This window comes from Erigeron canadensis, chromosome 8 (genome assembly GCF_010389155.1).
Source record: "Erigeron canadensis isolate Cc75 chromosome 8, C_canadensis_v1, whole genome shotgun sequence".
Classification (NCBI taxonomy): Eukaryota; Viridiplantae; Streptophyta; class Magnoliopsida; order Asterales; family Asteraceae; genus Erigeron; species Erigeron canadensis.
The window spans coordinates 25,476,735-25,502,717 of record NC_057768.1 but is presented as its reverse complement, the minus strand read 5'-3'; the positions used below and the strand labels follow the sequence as shown (position 1 = coordinate 25,502,717).

General features: G+C 31.0%; 1 protein-coding gene across 1 annotated transcript; it reads left to right on the top strand.

The window, feature by feature from the left end:
• Window positions 1-383: 383 nt before the first annotated feature.
• On the top strand, window positions 384-3,718 carry LOC122580600 (receptor protein-tyrosine kinase CEPR1-like). The gene is made up of 2 exons (XM_043752865.1): window positions 384-2,911; window positions 3,171-3,718. Exons 1-2 carry the CDS (start codon window positions 442-444, stop codon window positions 3,539-3,541), a joined length of 2,841 nt encoding a protein of 946 aa, XP_043608800.1. The 5' UTR covers window positions 384-441; the 3' UTR covers window positions 3,542-3,718.
• The last annotated feature ends 22,265 nt before the right edge of the window (window positions 3,719-25,983 follow it).

The window sequence follows — 25,983 nt, the reverse complement described above, 5'->3', positions numbered from 1 at the left end:
TATCTCTGTAACTAAACATCTAAACATATCATTCTTATATGTATGCTTACCATGAGACAAAAGCTTCATCACTATGAGGGGAGCTAATGTTAATTCATATGCATCTGATGCATTAGTATATATAAAGCAAGACTATATATTGTCACACTAGGATATTATTCTCTACAAAAAAAATAATGGGAGGGTATTAAACGTAAAGACACTTTACACAAATAACTTGTATATATTTTTCTTCTGTATATGTATACATTCCTGCTTAAACTTTCACATCAATCCCTTTTGAATTATTGCAAAGGCTAAGTTACTATTAATACGTACGAATTTGCAAGCATTTATTCTAACACTAGTTTCATATATCTATATATCTCATCATATCTTTCTTTTCTAAACTTAATTAACCAAGTTACCAACAAAACATCTCTGATATCTTCCATTTCTCTTATGGGTTTTGCTTATAAGTTTATTATTGTATATCTTGTCATCTTACTTCCATTGCCAACTGCTTATGAAGCTAATCAGGTCGACTTCTTTACCCGCATGAAAGATTCTCTTTCCGTGGGTACGTCTTTAATGGACTGGGATGATGACAGACCAGCTTGCAACTACACGGGTGTAAGCTGTGATAAGAAAGGTTACGTGATCAAGATCGATATTACAGGGTGGGGGTTATCCGGTCATTTCCCTGAAAACGTATGTTCTTTATTGCCTCGTTTGAGGATTCTTCGTGTTGGGTACAACAAGTTTCATGGAGACTTCCCTCAAAGTATCACCAATTGTTCGTTATTAGAAGAACTCAACGTAGCGTTTACCAATCTCACTGGAAAATTGCCTGATTTATCCCCCATGAAATCTTTAAAGTTGCTTGATATGTCAAACAATTTATTTACAGGCAAGTTTCCAATATCATTCATAAACCTCATTAATCTTGAGGTGGTGAACTTCAATGAAAACGCGGGTTTTAACATGTGGACTCTTCCAGAGAATGTTTCAAGGCTAGTAAACCTCAAGTCAATGATCTTGAGTACTTGTGTGCTGAGTGGGCCAATTCCTAAATCAATTGGAAATATGACATCTCTTATTGATTTAGAATTGAGTGGTAATTTTCTAGTTGGTCCGGTTCCAAGAGAGATTGGTTTGCTAAGAAACTTGCAGCAGTTGGAGCTTTACTATAACCAATTAGTTGGTGAGATACCTCATGAGCTAGGAAATCTTACCGAGCTTTTTGATCTTGACATGTCGGTCAACAAGTTAACCGGAACCTTGCCAGAATCCATCTGTCGTCTACCAAAACTTCAAGTCCTGCAGCTTTACAATAACAGTCTTACTGGAGAAATCCCACAGGTTCTAGAAAACTCGACAACTTTAACCATGTTGTCCCTCTACAGCAACTACTTGACTGGTGAAGTTCCGAGAAAACTAGGCAGATCGTCACCTCTCACTCTTGTTGATTTGTCGGAAAACAATTTAACTGGAGAATTGCCGTCGGAGGTGTGCAATGGAGGTAAGTTGTTATACTTTCTAGCTCTAGGAAACATGTTTTCGGGTTTCTTACCTGAAAGTTATGGTAAATGTGCGTCCCTTATACGTTTTAGAGTTAGTTCTAACCGTTTAGAAGGGAAAATACCTGACGGCATTCTAGGACTCCCTTCGGTTTCCATTATTGATTTGAGTTACAATTTTTTCAATGGTTCGATACCTAAAGTGATAGGGAATGCTAGAAATTTGTCAGAATTGTTTCTACAGAATAATATGATCGCGGGTGTTGTGCCTTCTGAAATCTCTAAAGCAATCAACCTTGTAAAGATTGATTTGAGCAACAACTTACTGTTTGGTCCAATACCTACAGAAATTGGTAACATAAAAAGACTCAATCTTTTAATATTGCAAGGAAATAAGCTTACTTCTTCAATCCCAAGTTCACTTTCGTCGATAAAATCTTTGAATGTTCTTGATCTGTCAAGAAATCAACTCACCGGTAGCATACCCAAAAGTTTGTGTGATTTGCTTCCAGGATCCATGAACTTTTCATACAACCAACTTTCGGGACCCATACCAACGCAGTTTATTAAGGGAGGAGAGCTAGAAAGTTTTGTAGGCAATAAAGAACTATGTATATCGGCGTACTCTTACAAAGTAGATCAAGCTTTCGCTTTATGTTCACAGACTTCTAATCAAAAGAAACTTAACAGTTTTTGGGTGATTATAGTTTCGGTAGGGGTCATGTTAATTGGAGTCATTATCTTTTTACGACGATGTCTTAATAGAGAGACAGATATAACAAAACATGAAGAGACATGGGCTTGTTCATATTTTTCTTACAATGTGAAAAGCTTTCATCATGCAAGTTTCAACCAACATGAAATCATTGATGGCATGATAGAAAAGAACGTTGTGGGTCATGGCGGGTCAGGTACAGTTTACAAAGTTGATCTAAGCAATGGAGAAGTTGTTGCTGTAAAGCGCTTTTGGAGTCAGAAATGGAAAGATGGTTCTTCAAATAATCAGCAAATGATGGACAGGGAATTGAAAAGTGAGATTGAGACTTTAAGTAACATTAGGCACAAGAATATAATCAAATTGTATTGCTATATGTCAAGCTGCAATTGTAACTTGTTGGTTTATCAATACATGCCGAATGGAAGTCTTTGGGATGCACTGCATCAAGTTAAATGTTGTTTGGATTGGCCAACTCGTCACCAAATTGCACTTGGTATCGCTAAAGGTCTGGCCTATCTTCACCATGATTTGCTGCCACCGATTATTCACCGCGATGTCAAGTCCACCAACATTCTTCTAGACATAAATTTCAACCCGAAAGTTGCTGATTTTGGCTTAGCTAAGGTTCTACACGGTCGAGGAAAGGACTCCACTACCACCGTTGTTGCTGGGACATACGGCTACTTAGCACCAGGTAGTTTATTCAAATCTTTGAATTGTTAATTGCTAGAAAGTACAAGCTTTAATTTCATTTTTTTTTTTTGTCTGTCTTGGGTGCTTGACAATTAGTAGTTAATAACTCGTAATTAAATTGACTATTCAAATTGGAAGATGTATATAGTTTTTAAAACCCTTCTTTAAGATCTTAAATCATTGTTCTTTCTTAGTTATTTTTATTACCTATGTTTTAACAAAGGTTTCCGGCATATGCTTGATAAATGTTTATGATATAGAGTATGCGTATACATCAAAAGCCACAACCAAGTGTGACGTGTATAGTTTTGGGGTCGTGTTGATGGAACTGATAACGGGGAAGAAGCCCGTGGAAGCAGAATATGGAGAAAACAAGAACATCATATATTGGATCTCAAGCAAAGTGGAGACAAAGGAGGGAGCAATGGAGATTCTAGACAGGAGATTGTCAGGAGTTTTTAAAGACGAAATGATAAAAGTTCTTCGTGTAGCCATTCTTTGTACGTGCAGAACGGCTACACTTCGTCCTACCATGAATGAGGTGGTTCAAATGTTGATCCACACGGATCCTTGTGGTTCGGATACTTGTAAGTCAACTAACAAGGCCAAAGAAACCACCAAAGAAACTTAAGATGATACGAATTATTAGCATATATATAAAGAGAAATTATTGCATCCAAAGCCTACTAGGGACATTTTGTATATAGATGGATTATATGTCTCATTTCCTTAATTTTGGTGTGTTAACTGTTTCTGGATCATATATATTTTGAAGTTTTTTATATCAATATATCATGATATGCGTCATCATATAACTCCCTGATTAGATTTATAAGATACGTTTTTCTTTAATCAATATGTTATGGTAGTGCTTAATCACTACAAAATATGCTGTAATTAGGGATAAATGTATTAGTATGTTAAGTGGGTTTCTGATTCTAGAAACTAAAGAGATATTAAATTTTAGTAGAAAATCGTTGATGGATGGGTCTTTTAGCTATCCACTAAAAGGAGCATAATTCTTGAGTGATCAATAAGCTAAAAAGTATATATAGTACTTCTCACTTTAGCCTTTACCTTTTCTTATCTCTTTCTTTTTTGATCTAGTGTTTGATTATTGTCTTGTTGGTATCAAACGTCCAAAGTGTAATATATTTGATGGACTAAAATCATTAAGCTTGATTCACCCTACATGGTGTGCCACAAATTTCCACTTTTAACCAGACAAATTATTTGTTTTATCTTAAGTGTTCTCTCCAATAAGACGTACGTGCTGCAAAATATATTTGCTACAATATATAGTACATGTAGATGTATTAAGATAACTTTTTCAGTAGACTACCGATAATATTCTTTTCAAGCACCCTTCAATATGTACGAATTCAGAGTCATTAGTTTCCGGTAGGACTGAGCATGAGTCGATTAAAGTCGGTTTTGACCCAATATTGAAACCCAGAAATATTAATTTGGTTTTTCATTTTTTGAAACAGATTGGTTTGATTTTTCAACGGTTTGGTTTTTTATTTTCCGATTTAAATTGAGACTGGTTTCGGTTTTGGTTCGGTTTTTATTTACCTTTGTGTGTTTGGGCCAAAAAATGAACTCTTTTAACCTGTTGCTTGTTCTATTAATGTTATTGGCCCAATTATGGCAAATAAAATGTTAACAAAAGCTCAAAATAGGTAGACCAATATATCACTTCGAGTCTCCGTATATTAGAGGAGGCATAGGTGGATGAGTTCTGCTAAATGTTTCTTTAATTTCGAACCGGCAAGTCTTATTACGTAAAAAAGCTGGTTCATATCACTAAGAGAATTATAGCTTACATGAGTCATGAGGTGACTCCATACCCAAAACGCCCCCTATCGCCTGAAGTTCGCCCGCCACATCGTGCGGGGTGGCAACTGAAGGGTTTTATTTTCCTTGCATGCCTAGAATCCATGGCCCACTTTTGCTGAGTTTTTTTGTTTTTGGTTTTTCGATTTGATTTTTTTTTCTTCTGGTTTTTGGTTTTTCAATTTGGTTTTTGTTCACCATCAAATTTGTAGGGTACATTTCATTAGTAAGCTAGCTAGGCCTTATTCTATCCTTAAATATATCGAATATACCCAAGTTTGGAATCAAATAATTTCAAAGAATCATGTATATATTATTTGATCGGATTATATCTATACACGCACGTGTAGTGGAGTCTCCAACTAAGAGTTACTTTACAAAGAATATGATTCATGTGAGACTTAATTGCTTAAATGTTTCTTTTATGCATGGTGGAGAGTGGCCATACACACTAAAATTAATAGCTAGCTTTCATGAATGAATTGACTCCGGCCTCCATAATTAAGAATAAGTATACATGTACACTTGATTTAATTTGTAGCCTATAAATATGGAAACCATACTTTTATCTCCTACATGGACACATATATATCTAATATATGTTCATTTGACTGTTTTAGGACAATAAGGTTGGTGGATCATTAATAAGGTTTTTGACTGTGGATAGATTTATTAAATTAGAATGTCGTTCAAAAAATATATATTTTACACATATATTGCCTACATGGTCATAAAGTTGATAAACAGTTTCTACAAGATGAAAGTTTATAAAGCCAAATAGCTTAGCTAAGAAATTAAAGTCGATTGGTGGTTATCGTTATCAACTAGAAAAGTTCTACAGATAGAAAGAAAAAAGGAAGTAAACGCTATCTTATTTCAGATTGTCGTAATGGAGGAAAAGAAAGCTAAAGTAAATCACTATGATTGCTTTCAATTCAAATTATTAGACAATGAACAATAACCTGAAGTTTAGGTTAGGCCTCATAATTGAAGGAAAACTCTGATGCATGTGCTTTTCTTATAAAGGTCCCGAAATCAAAATAATACGAGTAGTACTACTTTATAATTGAATTGTGCGCCCACAAAACATGAAATATATATATATATATATATATGCCATTCAGCCATTGCATAGGAAGAAGCTAGATAAATATATGAAAGCATTTTTATTTTTGTATTTTTTTAAAAAGTAGTGTACTATATCAAAAAGATTAAAAGATCGATACCCATCAATTGTACAATCCGATATATGAATTGAAGATGTAAATTCACATAAAAATAAAATATAAAAGTCTCACTTGGTACATGAAACTGAAACCGAAACTTTTGACTAGTCAACGATAATTGTACGAGTATTTCCTTTATTGTACCATTTTTTGTTTTTATATGTCCCTGCTTTCAATTGTTTCATTCGCAGAGTTTATGGCATCTTCTGTATTTCTATTTTTGGTTAAATGCAAAAAGTATACAAAAAATCTGCTTTTTTTCATCTATGTGGTCTAAATCCACTTGTCCATGTTGTTAAATAAGCTTTTTTCATCTCTGTAGTCTGACTTCCGTTAAAACGTGAGTCCCGCCACTCCACCAGTCCTCTGAGCTTCATCCAAATCATGGTTTACAAGCTACATCATGTCGACTATTTTCATAGTGAAGATCAACCTCGATCAGTCAATCCTCGCCGCAAAGAAGTTCGTTAGATCCAACAGTTAACATTACATAGCATAGACTAATGATGATTGCTTTAGGTGGACATAACGAAAGTAATTAAAGATTATCATGGATAAGTACAAAAACTAGCAAGTGATTCAAAACTTGATCTTAATATTTTATCTAAAGGTTTTTAGATTATTGAACTCGATTACAGCTATATAGAATGAGTCTATGGCAATTACGGACAAAAGATGTATCAAGGTTCTTGTGAACTAGATAACTTATGGCATAAATGAGTCTATGGCAATTACAGCTATATAGAATGAGTCTATGGCAATTACTTCAAAAGCTATATGTGCTTGTGTATTTAATTAATAATTAATATTACTATGACAATGGCATAAATGGTGAATAATACCAAAGAAAGCGGTTAAGACGTTAAGTTATATGATATTTTTATCTCGTGACTTAATGTCTACTTGAGAGCTTCCCAAATTTTAGGGGGGAGATATTGTTGTTACAACCACTACCATTCGTTTTTTAAGGCCTATATTGATGTATCCATTATTTCAATTAACATTTTCACACCGATCATAAACTATTCCCACTCTAATGAAAAAACATCACAACTCACAAGTCACATGCCTGAGTAACTCCCACGCAAACTGTACCATCTAGTTAAAGTGTAATAAAAGAAAAAATAAAAGCTCTTTCAGAAAGAGCGTTTTATTTTATTATGTATAAAATATAATAACCACAATAAATCTTTCGAGAACTGGGCCCAATTCTAATTGAGTCCATATCCTATATTATATATTTAGTTGGACCTAATGATGGGCCTGGCTTCAAGAAATCAATAAGTACTCTATTAACTATCAACTAATTAAGGTACGGTAAATTCGAAGTGAAGGTTGGTCAAATTTTTTGAATAAGAATTAGAATTTGATAACCAGGTGAACTAATAATAGGAAAAAGAAATTACAAATAATTCAACAAATACTTGCTTGTATATTGTAAGGATTTATAACATATAGATAAGCATAATAATTTGTCAGCTAATATTTAATCTTCTTGATAAGATTAGGAAAGAGATTAAGTGGAATCCACTTGTCACATTCGTATAACTTTAATAGGATTTTTTAAGCTAATGTTTAAAAAAATTAATCATTTTCTTAATATGTCTTTTTGTATTCAAAACTAGACTAGCCTGTATAGAACTAAAAATTACATGCTTTTAAGTTATGATGACAATCTAGTTTTGATTGATTTGTTTTAATTTTATACTATTTTAATTTTTTGGTCTCTAGTACCTTGCTAGGTGATTTGCTATTATATTATGATATAATTCTGTTGCCATTAAAAGAAATAAATTCCTTTTAAATACATGATTCAAATAAAAACAATGTATAATCTTTGGAGAACATCTCGAGCTTTTAAAATTAAGCTTTAGTTGACTGGATAAAACCAATCTTCCAATAAGTATAAAAGAAGGCCTTAAATAGATTTTTAAAAAAAGCTACAATCTAATAATGAAAAGTCACTTTTAATTGTTAACTTTGAATTGTTTTGATGACATCAACTTCCATTTTTAAATTTATTAATTAATTATATTAATATTATGGGAAATGCTAAATAATGCATAAAAAAACTTGTATCTTCCATATTAAAAGTCTGTCCCCTGATTTTCATGGTAAATATACAAACAATTTATGCACCTTAAACACCGCCCTAAGGGTTGTATTTAGCAAACCCCTAATATTATTACTAACTTTTTATATTAATATTACTAAATAGTAAAATGACAAGAAATATTACTATGACCACCGAAATACATTAAATTTTGATCACATTTGCATATGAATGTAGTTGCACGAATATTAGATGTAACAAACTATAAATTATAATGTAATTATAAATATTTATAAAGGATAATTATTATAATGTGACCATGTCAGTATTTGAAAGAGATTTTTAACTAACAATTATTTTTTCAACATAAGCATGATAAAAAAAAATTTAAACATAATTTTTACATATCGTCTTGTATATTGTAACCTAAATTTATCATTATTTCCTATCTTTCTCATTTAATTATATTGTTTTACTGTTGTTTTTTTAGATTATGAATAATACTAAAGGTTATTTTCATGATACTCTATACCTGAATAATTAAATTGTTATCTGGAATTATCGAGCTTTTAAAACATTTCAACCTAAAAAATCTCAAGCAATGACTTTTATGTTATGTGTCAAATTATGTCATTGTTTTGACGTAAAGAAAAATTATAACTATTTTTGTTATATTTCAATGTTATATGGTATTGAAAATGATAGATGCTATATAAATTATTACATATATTTTTTTGGTTTGTTAGGCACTCCAATAATAACACAAATATATACATATATTACAAGTAACAAAAAGAAGATAATTTGAATACTTTTATTTTATAAGGGACGCGCAAATAATTATGAGTCACCTTCTTCTTCCTCATCTTGTACTTCTCTCGCCCACACCACCAGCACCATCATTCTACCTCCTCTCCCACCACTACCACTATCGGCCTTCTTCCCCGCCACCCTCACCACCACCATAATGAAGGAAGTACCGTATCCAATCTCTAGCACCTTTGGATCGCCGTTTATCAAATGCAAACCATTTTCAAATACGTTCAGCTTTCAACCTTTTTATATATTTCCTTCAACGGCCTACGCCTGTTCGGCTAACGGCTACACCCGTACCATATCCGTATTATATCGGTCCATTTTCAGTAAGTAGCCAATAGAGAAAACAGTTTTAAAAATTGTTTTAATTTTAATGGGTTTTTAATAAAAAAAAATGTATAATTTCAAAAAATAAAAAAATCATACCAAAAAGGAAAGAAAGAAAAGAGAAACCGTGTGTCTCACATTTTTCTTGCGTCCTTTTGAAATAATGTCTCTTGAATAACTCATCCTTATATGTATTGTAATTTAAACTTAGAAATCTGATCAGTTTTTTTTTTGTATTATAATGGAGATATTATTTTTTATAAAACTTTTATTATTATACTAAATAAAGAAATTTAATTTATATCGTCATTATGCAAAGGCTTAACAAACAATATACAAGTTATATACAATAAAACCAAATTGAAATAATAGTATCATCAGTTTTAGCCGTTAGTATTTATATTTAACTTTACACAATCATTATACAAAAATATAACATACATATCTTAATACCATTCTCGATACAAAACATTTCTCGAATAATAATATAATCATATTTCAAAATGTTTAATCTATAAATATTAATTATATTATTATAAAAACTTAATAAATTACTATGCGGGAAAATAATCTAATTTAATTTAAAAGGAATTATGAAAATGCTAAGTACAGTCTTTTTAAATTTGTAGTTTTTAATATGTATGAAAGAAAATGTATTTTTTATATCAAAAGTTTATCCTAAATGATAAGTATACAACTATTTTATATTGTTAAAGTTTATTATGTTCTTTATTTTCTTTTGTCAGTGGGATCATGTCTTGTATTTACTAACTTCTTACTAACATTTTTAATAAAATTTCAAATGTCGTTTAAAAAAAATTTATAGCTATTTTATATGTACATCTTAAGTGTAATTCTTTAAATGGTATTTAACAAGCAAAAAATAATAATAAAAAAAATAAAATAAAAAAAGTTATACATATAGGGCACTCTCACTACAATTTTCCGATTCACATCACTTAGACCGCTCCCAACGGTATGTCACCAATTCGTCTTGAGCTTGTCACCATGAAGAACCCATTGGCACCAATTCGTCTTGAGGGCTAATCCTTGAAAATTGTCATCGTGAGGAAAAAGAGAAGACGAGACGGTGGGGTAATTTTTAATATTAAATATGTTTTCTGCAAAGATATGTATATCAGTATATGAAATGGTTTCATTATAAAATATTGAAGAAAAAGTAAGGAAGAAGTGAAGAAGAATTATTGTTGATAAGAGTGTGTCATCAGATTAAAAAAAATAAAAAATATGTGACATGGCGCTGACGTGACAACCAGGAAGAAATTGAGAAATGTTCACTGTTGAACAGGCCTTAAATGGCCTTTATCATTTTTATTTTTTAAAACCATGTGTTACATGAGTTGTTAAATCAATTACAAGACTTTAAGCTAGAAGGACATAATAAATAAATAATTGTGAGTTAAAGCAATGGGATATTGGTATAGGGACAAGGGAAAGAGAGACACAGAGAGCAGAGACAAATTGTAGAGTCTTACCAGAATAAGGAACAAATACAAACTTTGAAAATGCCTTCTCACCCTTTTTGAAATCTCAATAACACCACACCATTCTTTCTTTTCTACAAATCCCTTGAATGATAGTCTTGTTTTTCTTTTTTCTTCCTTCTGACTTTCTCTCTTTCTAACTATTGCTAAAAAGTCCTTTTGCATACTCTTTTTCTGACAAACAAATGCCATTTCTTGAAGGTTTTTGCAATGTCAAAGTTACCCTTTTGGCTCACAAAACCCAAGAGGTACAACCATGGTTAAAAGTCAATTATATGTTTTCATAGATGAGAATGAAGAACCAGAAGAAGATAAAGGAGAGCTCTGCAATGTAGTAGGTTTGTTGTTTGAGTTTGAATGTTTTAGGCATATAGTAATGGAGCCAGGCATGAATTATTTCCGTTGACTAATAGTCACAAAAAAAAAAAAGGAGAAGAAAAAAGAAGAAGAAGAAGATCAAGAGGAAGAAAACTTTTATATATATAAAAAGTATAATATATGTTTTTGGTCATTTTTTAAGAATTTGACACCTTATTTTATCTTGTTGATTTTACTCCTTTTTATATCTGTTGGGTTATGCTAAATTTTCTTAAGGTTCATGGCAAGAGATCATATGTTAGCTTTTTTTTACATTCATTCATGTGTGTATTCTAAGAAAAAGAAGATAAGAACTTGTGTTGTTGACCACCATTTTCTTGGTCTTGAATCCCAGTAATATACTGATATGTTTCATAATTTCTACTAAGTTTTGTTGTTTTTTGGATGATTCCTCTTCATATTGGATACTACTGTTGTAATTTCTTTACAAATGGATTCTCATTATATATGAAGATTTATGAGTTAAGAGTTAGTAATTAAGTATTTAGTATTTAGTAGTTATCATTTGAGATATACAATGACATTTAATTAAGAAGTATATTATTTGCTTATTTTGAATCTTTTAAATAAAAGCTTATTATGTGTTACTCGTATTATTTATGGTAAATTATATATATATTTTTAAAAATCTAATAAAAACATAAGAAACATTACAAAATTTGGAGCTTCTCTCCGGTTGAGATATGCCAATAAAACTGAAGATATTTCAGTTGAAATCGAAGACGAAGACTCTCCAGTTGAGATATGTCAATAAAACTGAAGACATTTCAGTTGAAATTGAAAGTCTTACCAAGACTAGAAGAAAAAAAACATCCCTAAAATCAGAGTCTAGTGATATTTTACCCAAATCAAGAGGGGAGCTTCTCATAAGTTTAAAGTACTTACAAAACCTTACAGTGATTAAGAGGAAGACTTTTTACCTTTACATTCTTTTTACTTGGACAATACCTTTTATCTGTATGTAAGTACAAAAGTATGTAAATGTGGTTGATTAAAGTAATACATGTCACATTCAATGTGAGACATGTTACATTCAATGTGACTTTATATCTTAGGGTAAACAAGCTTGTTAGATAATTAAATTCAATTTATTAAACATTTACAATCATATTTGTACGGCAAAAGTATCTCCCGATTCTTTTCTTTGTTTATAAATAAAAGTATTTGCACCACCAATAATAAATCTTTGCAACCTTGAGAGGTTTTCTTGATAAACTAGTACAATATTCTCTCAATCGTAAAAATGAACATTTCAAAACTTTAAATGTTTTGACTGTATAAGAGAACTTTCAACCATTAAATCATTTGTATTTCATAAGTTGTTATGATGTTTATATTAACTTGTATAATCATGGTTGTACAACAACCTTGTATTTACTTAATATTAATAAATAAAATATCCTTGAAAATGACATAATGTCTCACCAATATACTTGAAGTATTTGTTTATTGCATTGTCTTTACTTTAATTACTTACATTATTATATAAGTAATCTAACTAGTAACCTGGTATACTATTCACTGAAATTGACAACAGTCGAGCTCTAGTGAACGTATTACAAAGAACTCATCATCGAGATAGAGGTGTGTTTAGATACACCAATTACCATTGATATGGAGGTATTTTTCAGTCAGTCAAGTTGGTACTTATGATTATCATGAATTCAATTTATGAAGTGAGTGTCATGTCTTTTTTAATAAGATAAATTATTATTTTTTAAAATTTTTTAATTAAAAGTTGAAATTAACTTTATAAATAAAGTCGATGAATTTTGACTATTGAATTAAAATCAATAGTCAAGATTAAAAAATCATATTTAAATTTTAATTTTTTCCTTAAATTTAATCTAAAGATTAAGATTATCTTAATAATTGCTTATAATTTGATATCTATTCGTTTTAATATTTGACATTTCCACAACCACAAGAGTCTAATAAGGAGATAGTTTGACTTTTCTCTATGATTAGGTATTTCGTGGCTTCTTTTATGCCAAGGAGCCTTGAATTTGGAATTCTTTTCTTGTTTTTAGCAAGATGGCGTTATCAATGTTAAATAAACAAACATATAATAAAAGAACCACATATTTCACCACACATAATCACATATATTGTTCGACAAACTTTTACACCGTATAATATACAGTCAATGAATAATTGATATAGTGGTCCAACTAGAAAAATGATAGATTTTGTCTCTCTAAAAAGTTTGTGAGGTAAATTTGGATATGAGTATTTAATAACTAATTTGAGGTGTTATTTTGTAGTATTTGTTTAGTTAGACTAAAAAAAAAAGTTTACAAATACGTTGTCATATAATGTTTCAAATAAAAAGCAATATAGGTTTTGAGTTCGATTCTTAGGAATGACAAAACTTTGAAGTTTTGCTCTCTAAATACTTGTAACGGCTCTTGATCAACATTTTGTTGTCTACAGTATGTGCAACGCTTCACCATTATATGATGAGCTTTTTCGATGTCTTATACCGACTAAATGTTTGACATCAGGAAAACCTAACTGTCTAATGTGAAGCCTTGCACGTTAAAGCAGTTGGTTACGTAGTTTTAGAATTCTACTGATCCCAAGTGACCCTAGAGTACTAGACAATAAGATGTTGACCATGAGTCGTTACAAGTATTCAGAGGAAAAACACCTCAAGACCTGTCATCCATAAGGATCGAACTCAAGAACTTCAGTAAAACCGAAAGTGCCTCTGACCACCTGAGCTAGCCATTGGCAACAAAATACCATTTAACTTAGATAAAACTCACTCATAAAATGATTTAAATTAATAAGAGTGGTACTATTATTATTAGGGGCTGCATATTGCTACCAAGATTTTGAGGGGTGGGTAAAGATTTATATTCACACACGTGGAAAAAAAGGAGATTGTGAGAGGAATATTTAGAAGGAGTCTGCTTCTAGCTGCATTCTTATTTTTCCCTTATTATTATAGGTATACCAAATTGAGTTATTTAAAATAGTTCATAACGTTGAAGAACAATTTATTTAAAATATTTCAAGAAAAAGCAGGGAAGGGAAGATACATGATTAGAAAATATAACTGACTAGTCCAAAATCCAAAAAAAAAAGAAAAAAAGAGAGATTTGTTATTTTGTTTCGGTCATCCAGACCTGAGTAAAGGGCTAACTGGACTAAGGGAGTCCACAATCAATATAGGAAGTTCTTCGAAGAATGTATGCGCTAAAAAAAACGTTATTATTAACATGAATCAATCTTTCGATCCAAAAGCCTATACACATATATGGGCTGTGTATTCGGTATTTCGGCCTAACCATCCAAAAAGATTTTATGGGCTATGCTTTTTAGTTTTTCAAGCCCAAATCACCTGTTAATTATCTAGCTTCTTGTTCTCGTACAAATATAAAATTAAGAAAGTCAATATGAGGTTGTTATAAAAAATATCTTACACACCAATTTTAATACATAAAAAATATAGGTCAGTCATTTATTCAAAATATTAAAAAATTAATATGTTAGGATTTTTAACCCAAGTTGACCGCCTAGGTGGTAGGGTAGGGTGGGTGGTACCGCTCAGATTGCGACCAATCTTCCTAACCGCGTGCAGGCTTAAAGCGCGTGAAACTCATCACTACCTCATATGGGCGTTGAGACCATAACATGTTACACGAAAGCGTCGCTTTCTCTGTAGTGTTGTCACATAGTTGTCCGCCCAGAAGAGGCACTCGCTCTGTAGTGTTGTCACACAAGTTAAGCACGTCGCCCGCCTACTGCCCGGGCGAATCTAAGTTCTCTTCCGGTGAACTGTACACCCAGTCAAGTGCACAAAAAAACACAGTAGAATCACACAACGCACGCTGCTGGTGTGCTTCCTGCTCACGGGGAAAGAAAGAAGAACGACAAGGTAAAGTTCAGATTTGACTGTTTGCAGCATGGGAGCAGATTACCCAAATAATACCTGGGAACATTTAAAAAACAAATACAAATAGTAACGAAAACTATAGGGGGTTGTATTGGCGAGATCCAACGGGGAACAACTGCCCAAATGAAAAACCGCATGGAAGTCCGAGGACCTTTAATACTGTACTCTACCCCCGAACCAACAGCCTTTGCGCCAAGTAAGACCGCCCTTATACCTTTCTTTTATCCATTTCGCCTCCTTCTTTGCTTTGTTCCAATAAAGTCTAAGGTAAAGCTAAAGTGCCTTTCCTCCCTATGCTCCTCCGGCACAGGCATACCACGCTTCGCGCCTACGGCGTTTTCGCCAGACAGTCTTTGCCAGTAGTGCCATCCTTCCCGCTGGCTGTATGGGTGGGTTGTCCCTCGCTACTGCGCTCTGTTAGGCTATGGATTACAGGAACAATGTAGTTGAATGGAACAGCAAGTGGGTTACACGTTCCACTGTGTCGAGATTTGAGGTGCAGATGGTGATGATCACCCCGGGGTATGCGCTAGCGCCCTTGACAGGCATTCCAGAAACCGCCAACGCTTGTGAAAACCCGGGTCGGTCGGTCCTCCATTCATCTGACCGAAGGTGTGGATAACGAGGTCACCTTCACAACCTTCTCCCTTCTGTCCTTATGTTGTAGTAAGGTAGGGCGGTTCGCTTGAGTTGCTCAACCGCCCCTTAGCCCAGTGCTCATGACGCGCTACGGAACCTCCACTGTGCTGGGGGACCACGCAAGGCATAGCTAGCGGTATAGGAGCCGACTCGGGATGCCTAACGGCCCATATAAAAATACACAAAACATTAATATGAATAGAATTTGTTTTTAAAGTAATAATAAAAATAATAAAATGTGCCGAATAAGAGTTGAGCTTTCTTAATTGGAGTACATAAATGAGATCTTTTGATACCAAACAAGATAGATCGCGCTTTGTAGCTGCATACCTACAAAAACTTGCATATGGAGTTTCGGGCCACCCTTTCATGATACACAACATTTTTTATCAAGTTAATTGTTAATGCCAATGGTCTTTTGGTACATAATGTATCCAATGTGCCCTTTCACATCCACTAATCTCTAGTGTATTAGCTTAAGTTATGCTAGATACACCATACATAGGATAGAGATGGCTCGGCTAAGGTTGTCACCGAGAGATCCATCTCTAGATTTCCATCCGATTGTGTGAGAAAGTGAAATGGACTTGACAATCACCTTTCGTATGGCTAAATATATAGGATCCATGTTGCAACACACAACCTATAAAAGTGTGTTGATTCGAATCTAAAAAGATTGGTCCCCGTTGTTGCGATAATGCTCTATTTAGTAAGTCGTGATATTGACAACCCGTACTTCATAGTTTGAAATCCATTAACCTTGGAGCGTTGGAGATAAAGCACCCAAGGAGAAACTTGGTCCCCTAGTAAAGATGGAGTCTAGTTACTCAACATTTAGAGCTTTATTTCATATTCAAGTTGTCACACCAAATAATCTTGTTTTCTTTGATTAAAAATCAACGTCAAATATACTTTTTGACTAATGTCCGGAAACATTGTCGGGGATGATGTTTGTGTGGTTTCGATTGGGTAATTCGTATTTAATTTGAGAGTATTTGAAAATCATTATTATAATGTGATAGAGAATTAGAATGGTCCCATGATTTGTTGAAATATAGGAAGAAATCAAAAGGAAATATAAGAGAGTTGTCTCATTATGTAGGATAGATGGGTGGCTTTGTGGGGCTCAAAGAAACAATGGACTATCGATCCCGTGACCTTTCCAAGGGGTTTACACATATTTATATCTCAACTGACTCATGACAGTTGGAATTTGATGGTACATATATACTTTTGGCCTAGCTTGAACTCATCTGCATAATTGAACTACTGTATCGTTATATAAAAATATTAATAACTTCGCTAAATTGTGCACAAAAAGACATCCTAACTTGTAATTAAATCATTCGTAAAAAAATAAATGATAATGATACCATTAATTTTTATTAACTCACCATAAGTATATATGAGTATGTTTTGGGTATAATGGGTTATGAAATTTAAAAGTAATAAGTAATGTGAAGATAATTAAGATTTATTCGAGATGACGATATACACATAAAATTCATCATAAAAACGTACTGATGTACGTCGTTATGGTATGAAATCTTCAAGATGGGTTTACGTGTTTACATTGGATAAGGTTGGATGGTTGTGTTGTACGTGGTTTATCTTTTGCTCGTACTTTTTCCTTTTATGTTTGTTATCAGCCTTATGACTTATGAGATATAGTTTTTGAAGTTATTGTTATGAAAGAGATGATATGATACTATCATTTTGATGTGATAAATTACTAATACCAATGCTAATTTAATTGTACATATAACATGTTTGTTTCCGGCCACCCGGGGTCATTCGAGCACATGCTTGTTAACAACGATGACGACGATCACTACAGCAAACGAAAATAATAAATTAATAAGAAATTGAATTGAGATTGAAATATCTTATATATGTCCTTGTCTATGTTGACTTGTTAATGTGGTGAAGATTTGTAAATCTTGTATATCGTCCTTTACTCTTTTTCTTACTTTGTCTACATAGCTTTATGATGCAAACATATGTCTTGTGAAATATCAATCATTATATTAAAGATACATTATTAGAATATTTTTGATGACAAACATATTATTATTAACTTCAATGAACTTATTTACAATGGTCTTGTTTAACCTAGTATATATCATCTTAGTTGTTTAGACTAGTGTATATTATCTTAACTGTTTTCTTCTTCATACATTGGAGATTGAGAGGGTACTGTGACAACGCCGCGGGCCAATTGTCATCAGTACTGGCCACATCCCTCATCCACCTTTATCTCACCAATTGGGTTTATAAGCCCAATTTAGTTAATTAAGTAAATAAATGTGAAAATAAACTGATTGTGTGCACTCATTCACATAAAAATCATATAATTAAAACGCAAAAATGGGAACAAATTATTAAAGTCACAAAGTAACAAACATTTTCCTCAAGCAGCCACGTGATATAAGGCATAATTAGTAACAAGCATAAGACGAACCAGTGACTTGTGGTGCAACTGTTCATTTTATGTGGTGAACAATTGATCAAGGAGACATTTATGTCCCTTCGATAGGATGCATGAGATAAAATTAGATGCAAGATTCATTCTAAATTTGGTAACATGTCAACATATGCTTCTTTTTTGGCTTTAGTCATATTATACATTTATACTATTGCTAACAAAGTATGGGGTGATGATCTATACTCTACTTCATAATCGTAAACCATCAAAAATGTGTAATATAATTGTAGTGCATATACATTACCTTAAAACGTATTTAATGATCGATATACAATAACAAAAAATCAGTGGTTTATGGATTATCACATTCTAAGCAATGTCACTTTATATGTATAACGAAAGATCTATATCATATATAAAAGAGTTAAGTCACTGAATAAACAATGTATTTTCCCTTATTTACATGGTTGTATATTAAACTGGATTATTGATGTGTATCACCCATATACTTTTCAATTTTTTACATGGTCGACCAAGTGCTGACTTGATGACATGCTATAACAGGTTAATCTTTATTTACATGGTTCCTTATTGAACTGGATGACTGATGTACTTTTCTTCATTTACATGGTTGCCCATTGAACTGGATTATTAGTATATATCTCCAACATACTTTTCTATTTTTTACTTGCTTGACCAAATGTTGACCTGATGACTTACAATAACAGGTTAAACTCTATATTTACTTTTTATTTTTTCAGAAATTATATTCATTATCTTCATTTTCCGGACGAAAATTCCGGTAAAAATTTCGGCAACCATGTTCTTTTGTTTCACATTGACCCAAACGTCCGTAAACTTGGTCATACTGGGTCGTCAGTTCAAAATTTTAGGTGACACTGGACTTTAAAATATTTTAAGGCGGGTTATTATTGATCAAAAGGAAAAGTAAAATCCTAGAGTATGAGTCATAACGGATTGTGTTGATTGTTGGGTTGTTAAAACTTCCAAGGTTGAAGATGATAGACTAATTTATATCGCTAGTACAATTATATTATTATGATATTATTAAAAATATAAACATATCTACTATATGTTTGTACAGTTATTATATAATACTTCATCCGTCCCATTTTAATTGTCCTATTTTGACTGGTCAAGTCTATTCCTTCCGAGTTTGACCGAAAATATTTTTGTTTGTGTTATATGTTAGTTGATGAAAGTTATATTAATGAAAAATACATTTAAAACTCAATCAATTCATATATGTTGTATCAAATTTTATATAACATAAACAAAAATATTAACTGTCAAAGTTGAAAACAAAAAACTCAAAAAGTCAAACGTAGACACTTAATATGGGACGGAGGGGGTATTATAATATAGTTATATAATAAGTTTTTATTGAAAATTAATGAAGAGGATGAAGTAAAAATTAATAAATTTTTGAAAAAATAAAAAATAAAAATAAAGATTAACTTGTTATTGTAGGTTATCAGGTCAATATTTGGTCAACCATGTAAAAATTAGACTAGTATGTGGGTGATGTATATTAATAATTCAGTTCAATGGGCAACCATATAAATGAGGGAAAGTACATTGGTCATCTAGTGCAATGGGCAACCATGTAAATAAAGATTAACCTGTTACAGCAGGTCATCAGGTCAACAGTTGGTCAATCATGTAAAAAATTGAAAAGTATATGAGTGATACACATCAATAATCCAATTCAATAGACAACCATGTAAATAAAGAAAAGTACATTGTTCATCCAGTTATTTAACCCCATATAAAAATAAATATACTACATTAATTAATTGATACATTCTATTTGTAGGTGCACAAATAAGCGATACAATCGAGATTTATAATCCAAAAATCTCTTGTAGCTCACTCTAATAAGATCATTAATAGTCTATTGATCGATCAACACACAAACACACGTACACTGTCTCAAACTGGTTATATTTCTTACTAGAAAATTTTGGACCCGTGTTACGGGATCTCAATTCCCTTGTTGAAACGGTTCGTTATTTTAGTATATATGCCGTGAAATTTTGTCCGCTTAATTAAAAATAATTTTGTCATTAATATGTTTGTTTAAAAGTATGCAAACACCAAAACGTAACCTGTAATAGAAACCCGAACGGGATATGATATGACAAAAATATCAATATATTAATTCAGAAGCGGATGCGATATAACAAAATGCAAGTAGTGGTATGGGGTGTATCACAATAAGATTGAATGACAAATAAAAAGTATGATAAAAAACAAAAGAACTAACTCGTAATAAAAAATTCGAAAAGGAAAAACAAAACTAAAAAAATATAAAAAAAAAAGACGTGACAAAATCCGAACAGGATGCAATGTGGCAAAATCGAAACTATAAGAAAGGTGCGATGTGTCACTTTATAACCGATGACACGTGTCAAGTTTTAATAAGCATGGTTACTATTGATAACCATGTCAAAAAAAACCAAAAGAAAAAACTTCAAACGGGATCCGTAATGTCAGAATCTAAATAGTGATGCGGGATATATGATGAACCAATAAAAGAGATCATATAAGCAAAAAACAAGGTATCAAAAAATCAAGAAAAACCGAAAGATAAATAACCTTAAAGAAAATAGAAATAACAAAGGAAAAATAAAATGTTGAGTAAAAGTTTCCCATATATTAATTGAGAACACAAAAACAAAAAAACTATGATGAACACCAAGAAAAAACCCCAAACGGGATCCAAAATGGCAAAATCTAAATAGTGATGTGGGGTATACGATGAACCAATAGAAAGAAAGCACAAAATTCAAAAAAACTATGTAATAAACCAACAAAAACCGAAAGAAAAATAACCTTAATTAATGGGATCCAATATGGCAAAATCCGAAAAAACGTAGGGTATAGGTGGACCAATAGAAAGAAAACACAAAAGCAAAAAAAACTATGTAGGAAACCAAGAAAAACCGAACGAAAAATAACCTTAACGGAATCCGATATAACAAAATCTGGAAGAAACGCGCACGGAGTACAGGTGGAACAATAGAACAGCGCCACGTGGCACGTGACACTGTTCAATGGGCTCGCCTTTAATGAGATTACAATACAATACAATGTGTACTACTTCACTTAAAACTTCTTTATAAAAAGATTCTTTAAGTTTAACCAATTTGTCTTAAAGTGAACCAACACGTCTAGCTGCTGCTTCTCAGCTCGCTTGATTCAGAGTTTAGGCAATCTGCTTAATTTCTTTAGTTTATTTACATCTATCCAAGGGCCACACTTTTTTTAGTTATATGTGAGATTATACAATTAACTAATAGGTAGGACGGAACCAGGAATCATGCTTGCGCGTAGCATAACGTTTTTTTGTTACGTCAAAACGACAACCAAGAGGACCCAAAGGGCTATCAAGGCCGCACATAAACACGGTGTGACAGGAGGATAGTACGTACTCTAACGTTTTAAGATAGCATAAAATAAAATAAAAAGGTGAAGTAATACTATTTCATTAAAAATGGTAAACAAGTTCATGAATTACGCTTGTCATTAAAATGATTGGTACACTAGTTTCCTAAGACCTATAACACATTAACACATACAAAAACTGCACTATTTTGGAATAAATATTACAGTTCGTAAATTGAACAAACCAATATCAAATTAAAACTAAGTTGACTTAATTTTGAAGAAGCACAACGAACGTGTTATATTTTTTTTTTTTGTCAGGGAGATGGCTTCTTAAAAAGTACTATACCTGCTTTGGAAAATATTATCAAGAAGAACATGAAGTAGCTAAATGTTTTTACCACACTTTTTCTCACCTATATGACTTACAAATAAGTGTTACTTGATGAGATGTACTACTGCTGTCTAAAATCTTCATAAAGAAGCGATTTCATCACTTTATATAGTTGGAAATCTCTTTTAGTAACATTAGAAAATTATATTTGTGAGACATCTACTTTCTTCATTATTCCCAATTCCCATTAAAACAAAATCTCCTATACATGATAATTAGTCGGTATTCACAATTTATGGGAGTATAAAACATTTTCAAGATTGATATATACTTATTCATCTTACCATATGAGATTCATTACACATGTTAATTAGACATAATAAATATGACTATATGAGGACAGATGTAAACTACAATTTTAATTGAAGATATAAAACAATATTCGACTTTTTAGATAACATAAAATATAATAAAAACACATGAATGAATGAAAAGTTGTTTCGTGTGGTATACAAAAGCCTAAATTGATGGTTTTCCCTAAGACTCACCACATTCTAAGGTCCTAAATATTTGCAATCATGAAATACCAAACTTGTATTAAAGTGAAGTAATAGATTATTTGTATTACTACTATTCGATCCCCTGCTCTTGGAAACGAGTGTGTCAAAAAGGCGGAATTTAACTATTGATTTGACAACATTATTATATATAATACTCTAGTTAATTTTATATATATAGCATCAATTTATTGGCCGTTTAAAACATATCAAAGCCACCTTTTCATTAGATACACACATGCCATATGCCAATGCCTTCGATGTCATGCACATGTAAGTGTAGAAGTTAAAATGCTTATATATATAACTAGGTATTTTATCTCGCGCGATGCGCGGCTAGTTAAAAAGGTTATTTTATACATTAGTAAATAGGTATTCTATAAGTTTATTATGTGAAAATTGATTATGTTATAGTTCATGGTTAAATTCTGGTCACCTTTTGACTTTTATGACATGTCAATATTACAATCACTCAACCTACCGTAATTATTAAACACTTCTTTTGAGAACATTTACCCTAAGATATTTTGATATCATCAACAACACCATTTGTGTAAAAATAAATTAAATGTAAATCGATAATGTAGCATGCTATCTATTCATCAAACTTACTAATAATATATATCTACAAAGCAAAAAACTAAGCTTGACAACAATATAGTCATATAAGATATACATAAATACAATACAAAAAGGTAAAAAAACAATAAGATAAATAAGAGAAAATCATATAGTTTTTGTTTTCAGTTATGTTTAAGAGATAAAGAAAATACCTTATGTAATGACTGAAAAAAAATAATCCTAAACACAACTAAGAAATAAAGTATTTTTATCTATGTCAATCAAGAAAATCATTTGTAAAACTCTAAATAACTATTATTATCATTATATAATAGACTTTGTTTTATGCCTAAATAACAACCAATTTTAATTGCTTTATTTTATGTGTTTTGGCCAAGAGAACGAAAGAGAGAAACAACATGATTGTTTTATCTTATATAATCTAATAATATTTTTAAATAAATTCTAAAATTGATATGAGTCTTCAAAATTTTATATATTTTAAATAATATTATGTTTGTAAAATATCATTGCCAAAATAGTAGACGTGGACGTCTTTTTATTGTACTATATGGGTTTTGATTTTTTATTTTTAATTTTGTTTATATAGTTTTGATTTAACATTTTATATTAATTAATAAAATAAGTTAGATTAGTTTGAGGAGATATAGAGGTTAAAAATAAATATTATAAAAAAGTGTGAAAATGTCACGTAGGATAAATTATATGTGTCAACGTTTAAAGTTAGCTTAGCTTGAAAGAAGGCTTTAAAAGGCTATGATTCCTAGTGTTTTAATATAATATATATATATAAGTTTTTTTACTCGCACGATGTGCGGCTGTTGTAGTTCAAGATACAATAAAAATTCATGATTACCTCTTAAAACACATATTATATTTATGATACAATAAAAACTCATGACATTTTAGATTAATTATAATATATTAAAAAAAACATATTATTAACAAAAAAGTTATTTTGAATTAAAAATGAAAAAAAAATATTATCATGTTGCAAGAATCTTAAAAACTCAAATTCACCTTAAACACATAACATTTTTATAGAAGGTTGTAAAATCCAAAAATATCATCACTTAAGAATGCCGTTGTCACATTTTAAACTATTTGGATAAAAAGAATTAAAGGAACACATAAACATTGTCAGAAAATTATAAATAAATAACAGAAAAAACCATTTAAAATATAAAAAAATAAAAATAAATTATTCGTAATGAAAAATTTTAGATATAATATAATTATCAGGCTCTTGTTTTTTCTCGATGCTTTGATCTAAACGGTGATATATATTTTCTTTTCGTGTGTTTCATGGATCTAAATTGGCCCCGATCTAGACTACTCTTAATTTACTACAAAATGGTGCATCACCCTTGCCACATTATTAACTAATACTAACATTTGTTTAAATAATATAACAAAAGGTGCACTTTGCTAGGGAATGAAAACATACATTTAAAGTTTCACTTTAAAAATGAGGACCAAAATAATCATATGGAACTTAAAAGTGAATGTACTCTCCTATATCATGAAGTAATTAACTCAAATAGAGAATGAAAATCTAAAGTAAATCTTACAGAAAACAAAAATAAATATTTGTTAACACAACCAAACTTTAAGATGAAAACTAATGTCATTCTGGTTACAAAAACTAAAACAAAAGCAAAAAAATTATTGTATTACCATGAAGATGTATGTGTTACAAATTCATAAAATCATCCATTAAAAGAGGTGAAATCACGAAAAAGAATACGTACATGCTTCTAAAACTTGTTATTATATTATATAATATTATATAATATATTATGTTAACATTAACAATCCTCCTATGTAGACTTTTTTTTACGGCTGGTATTACAAACCATTTGATTTGGCTTCTTTTGATTTTGAAGGATTTTATATATTTAGGTTTAGGTTATTTAACATACTATATCAATAAATATAATTGAGTATACACTGTCAAGTTTCGTAAGATACAATAATATCTTTGTCTAGATTTTCTTTGATAATAATATATTTTATTTTATTATATAAAATATATTTATATTATTATTTTATTATATTGTACATAAATATTCAAAAAAAATATGGAGGCGACACGTAAGAAAATTCCTACGTGGCAAAGTCTAAAAATATTTTTAAGTTGAGTTGGATGGCTTTATAAAGCTAGGATTCTTATTGTTTTATTAGTTGTATAGATAGATAGATAGATATATTGCCAATGACTAAAATATTATCTAATTTGCTAGCTTGTGTGCAGACGAGTTTGTTTTTAGAAGTTCAAATGCTTATGACTAAAAATATTCTCCACAAAACTTTCGAGAAAATCATCCACCTTAGTATACTACTCTTATCTTCAAGTTATATATATTAATGGCTACCACAATTAAGAGAAAAAAATATAGTTGTAGGATGATCTTAGCCATTGAAATAGATCAAGAAATAAATCTTAACCATCTAAATTAAAAGTCAAAATTCACTATTTTATATATGGTAAGTTTTTAATGTTTGACTACTTATATAATTATGATAATTACTTTATGCTATTTAACTAAACTTCCAAAACGCTTTACAGATTCCAATCCATTACTACAAACTACGGATGTGAATATATATATATATTTTTTACATTAATTTAATACAATTTTACTTTTAAAAGTAAAACTTTCAAGCTTATGCATGCAAGGGGAACATGGAAATCCATGTTGTATATAAATTGATACTCATATATACAATATTTTATTTTATTTTCAACTTAATATGTGACTTAAAAAATAAATATAATCGTAAGGTGTCACAATTAAGATAAACTTTATTTTGAACAAAGAGTTAACAAATTAGTATTAAAATTTTCAATTAGAAAAATCCTTAATAACTATATCATCGACGTGGTTATGGCTTAATATCAAAAATTGATTTGAAAATCTCAACCCAAACCTGTCAATCCGTCAACCTAAACTTAACCACAAACAAAAAAAAATAATCAGGTTAGCGGGCGGATTAAATGGTTTGGTGGGTTGATTTTAGGTGACATGATTGGTGGTTGACGGATTAGTTTTAAGTAAAATGGGTTATGGGTTGTCTGATCAAAT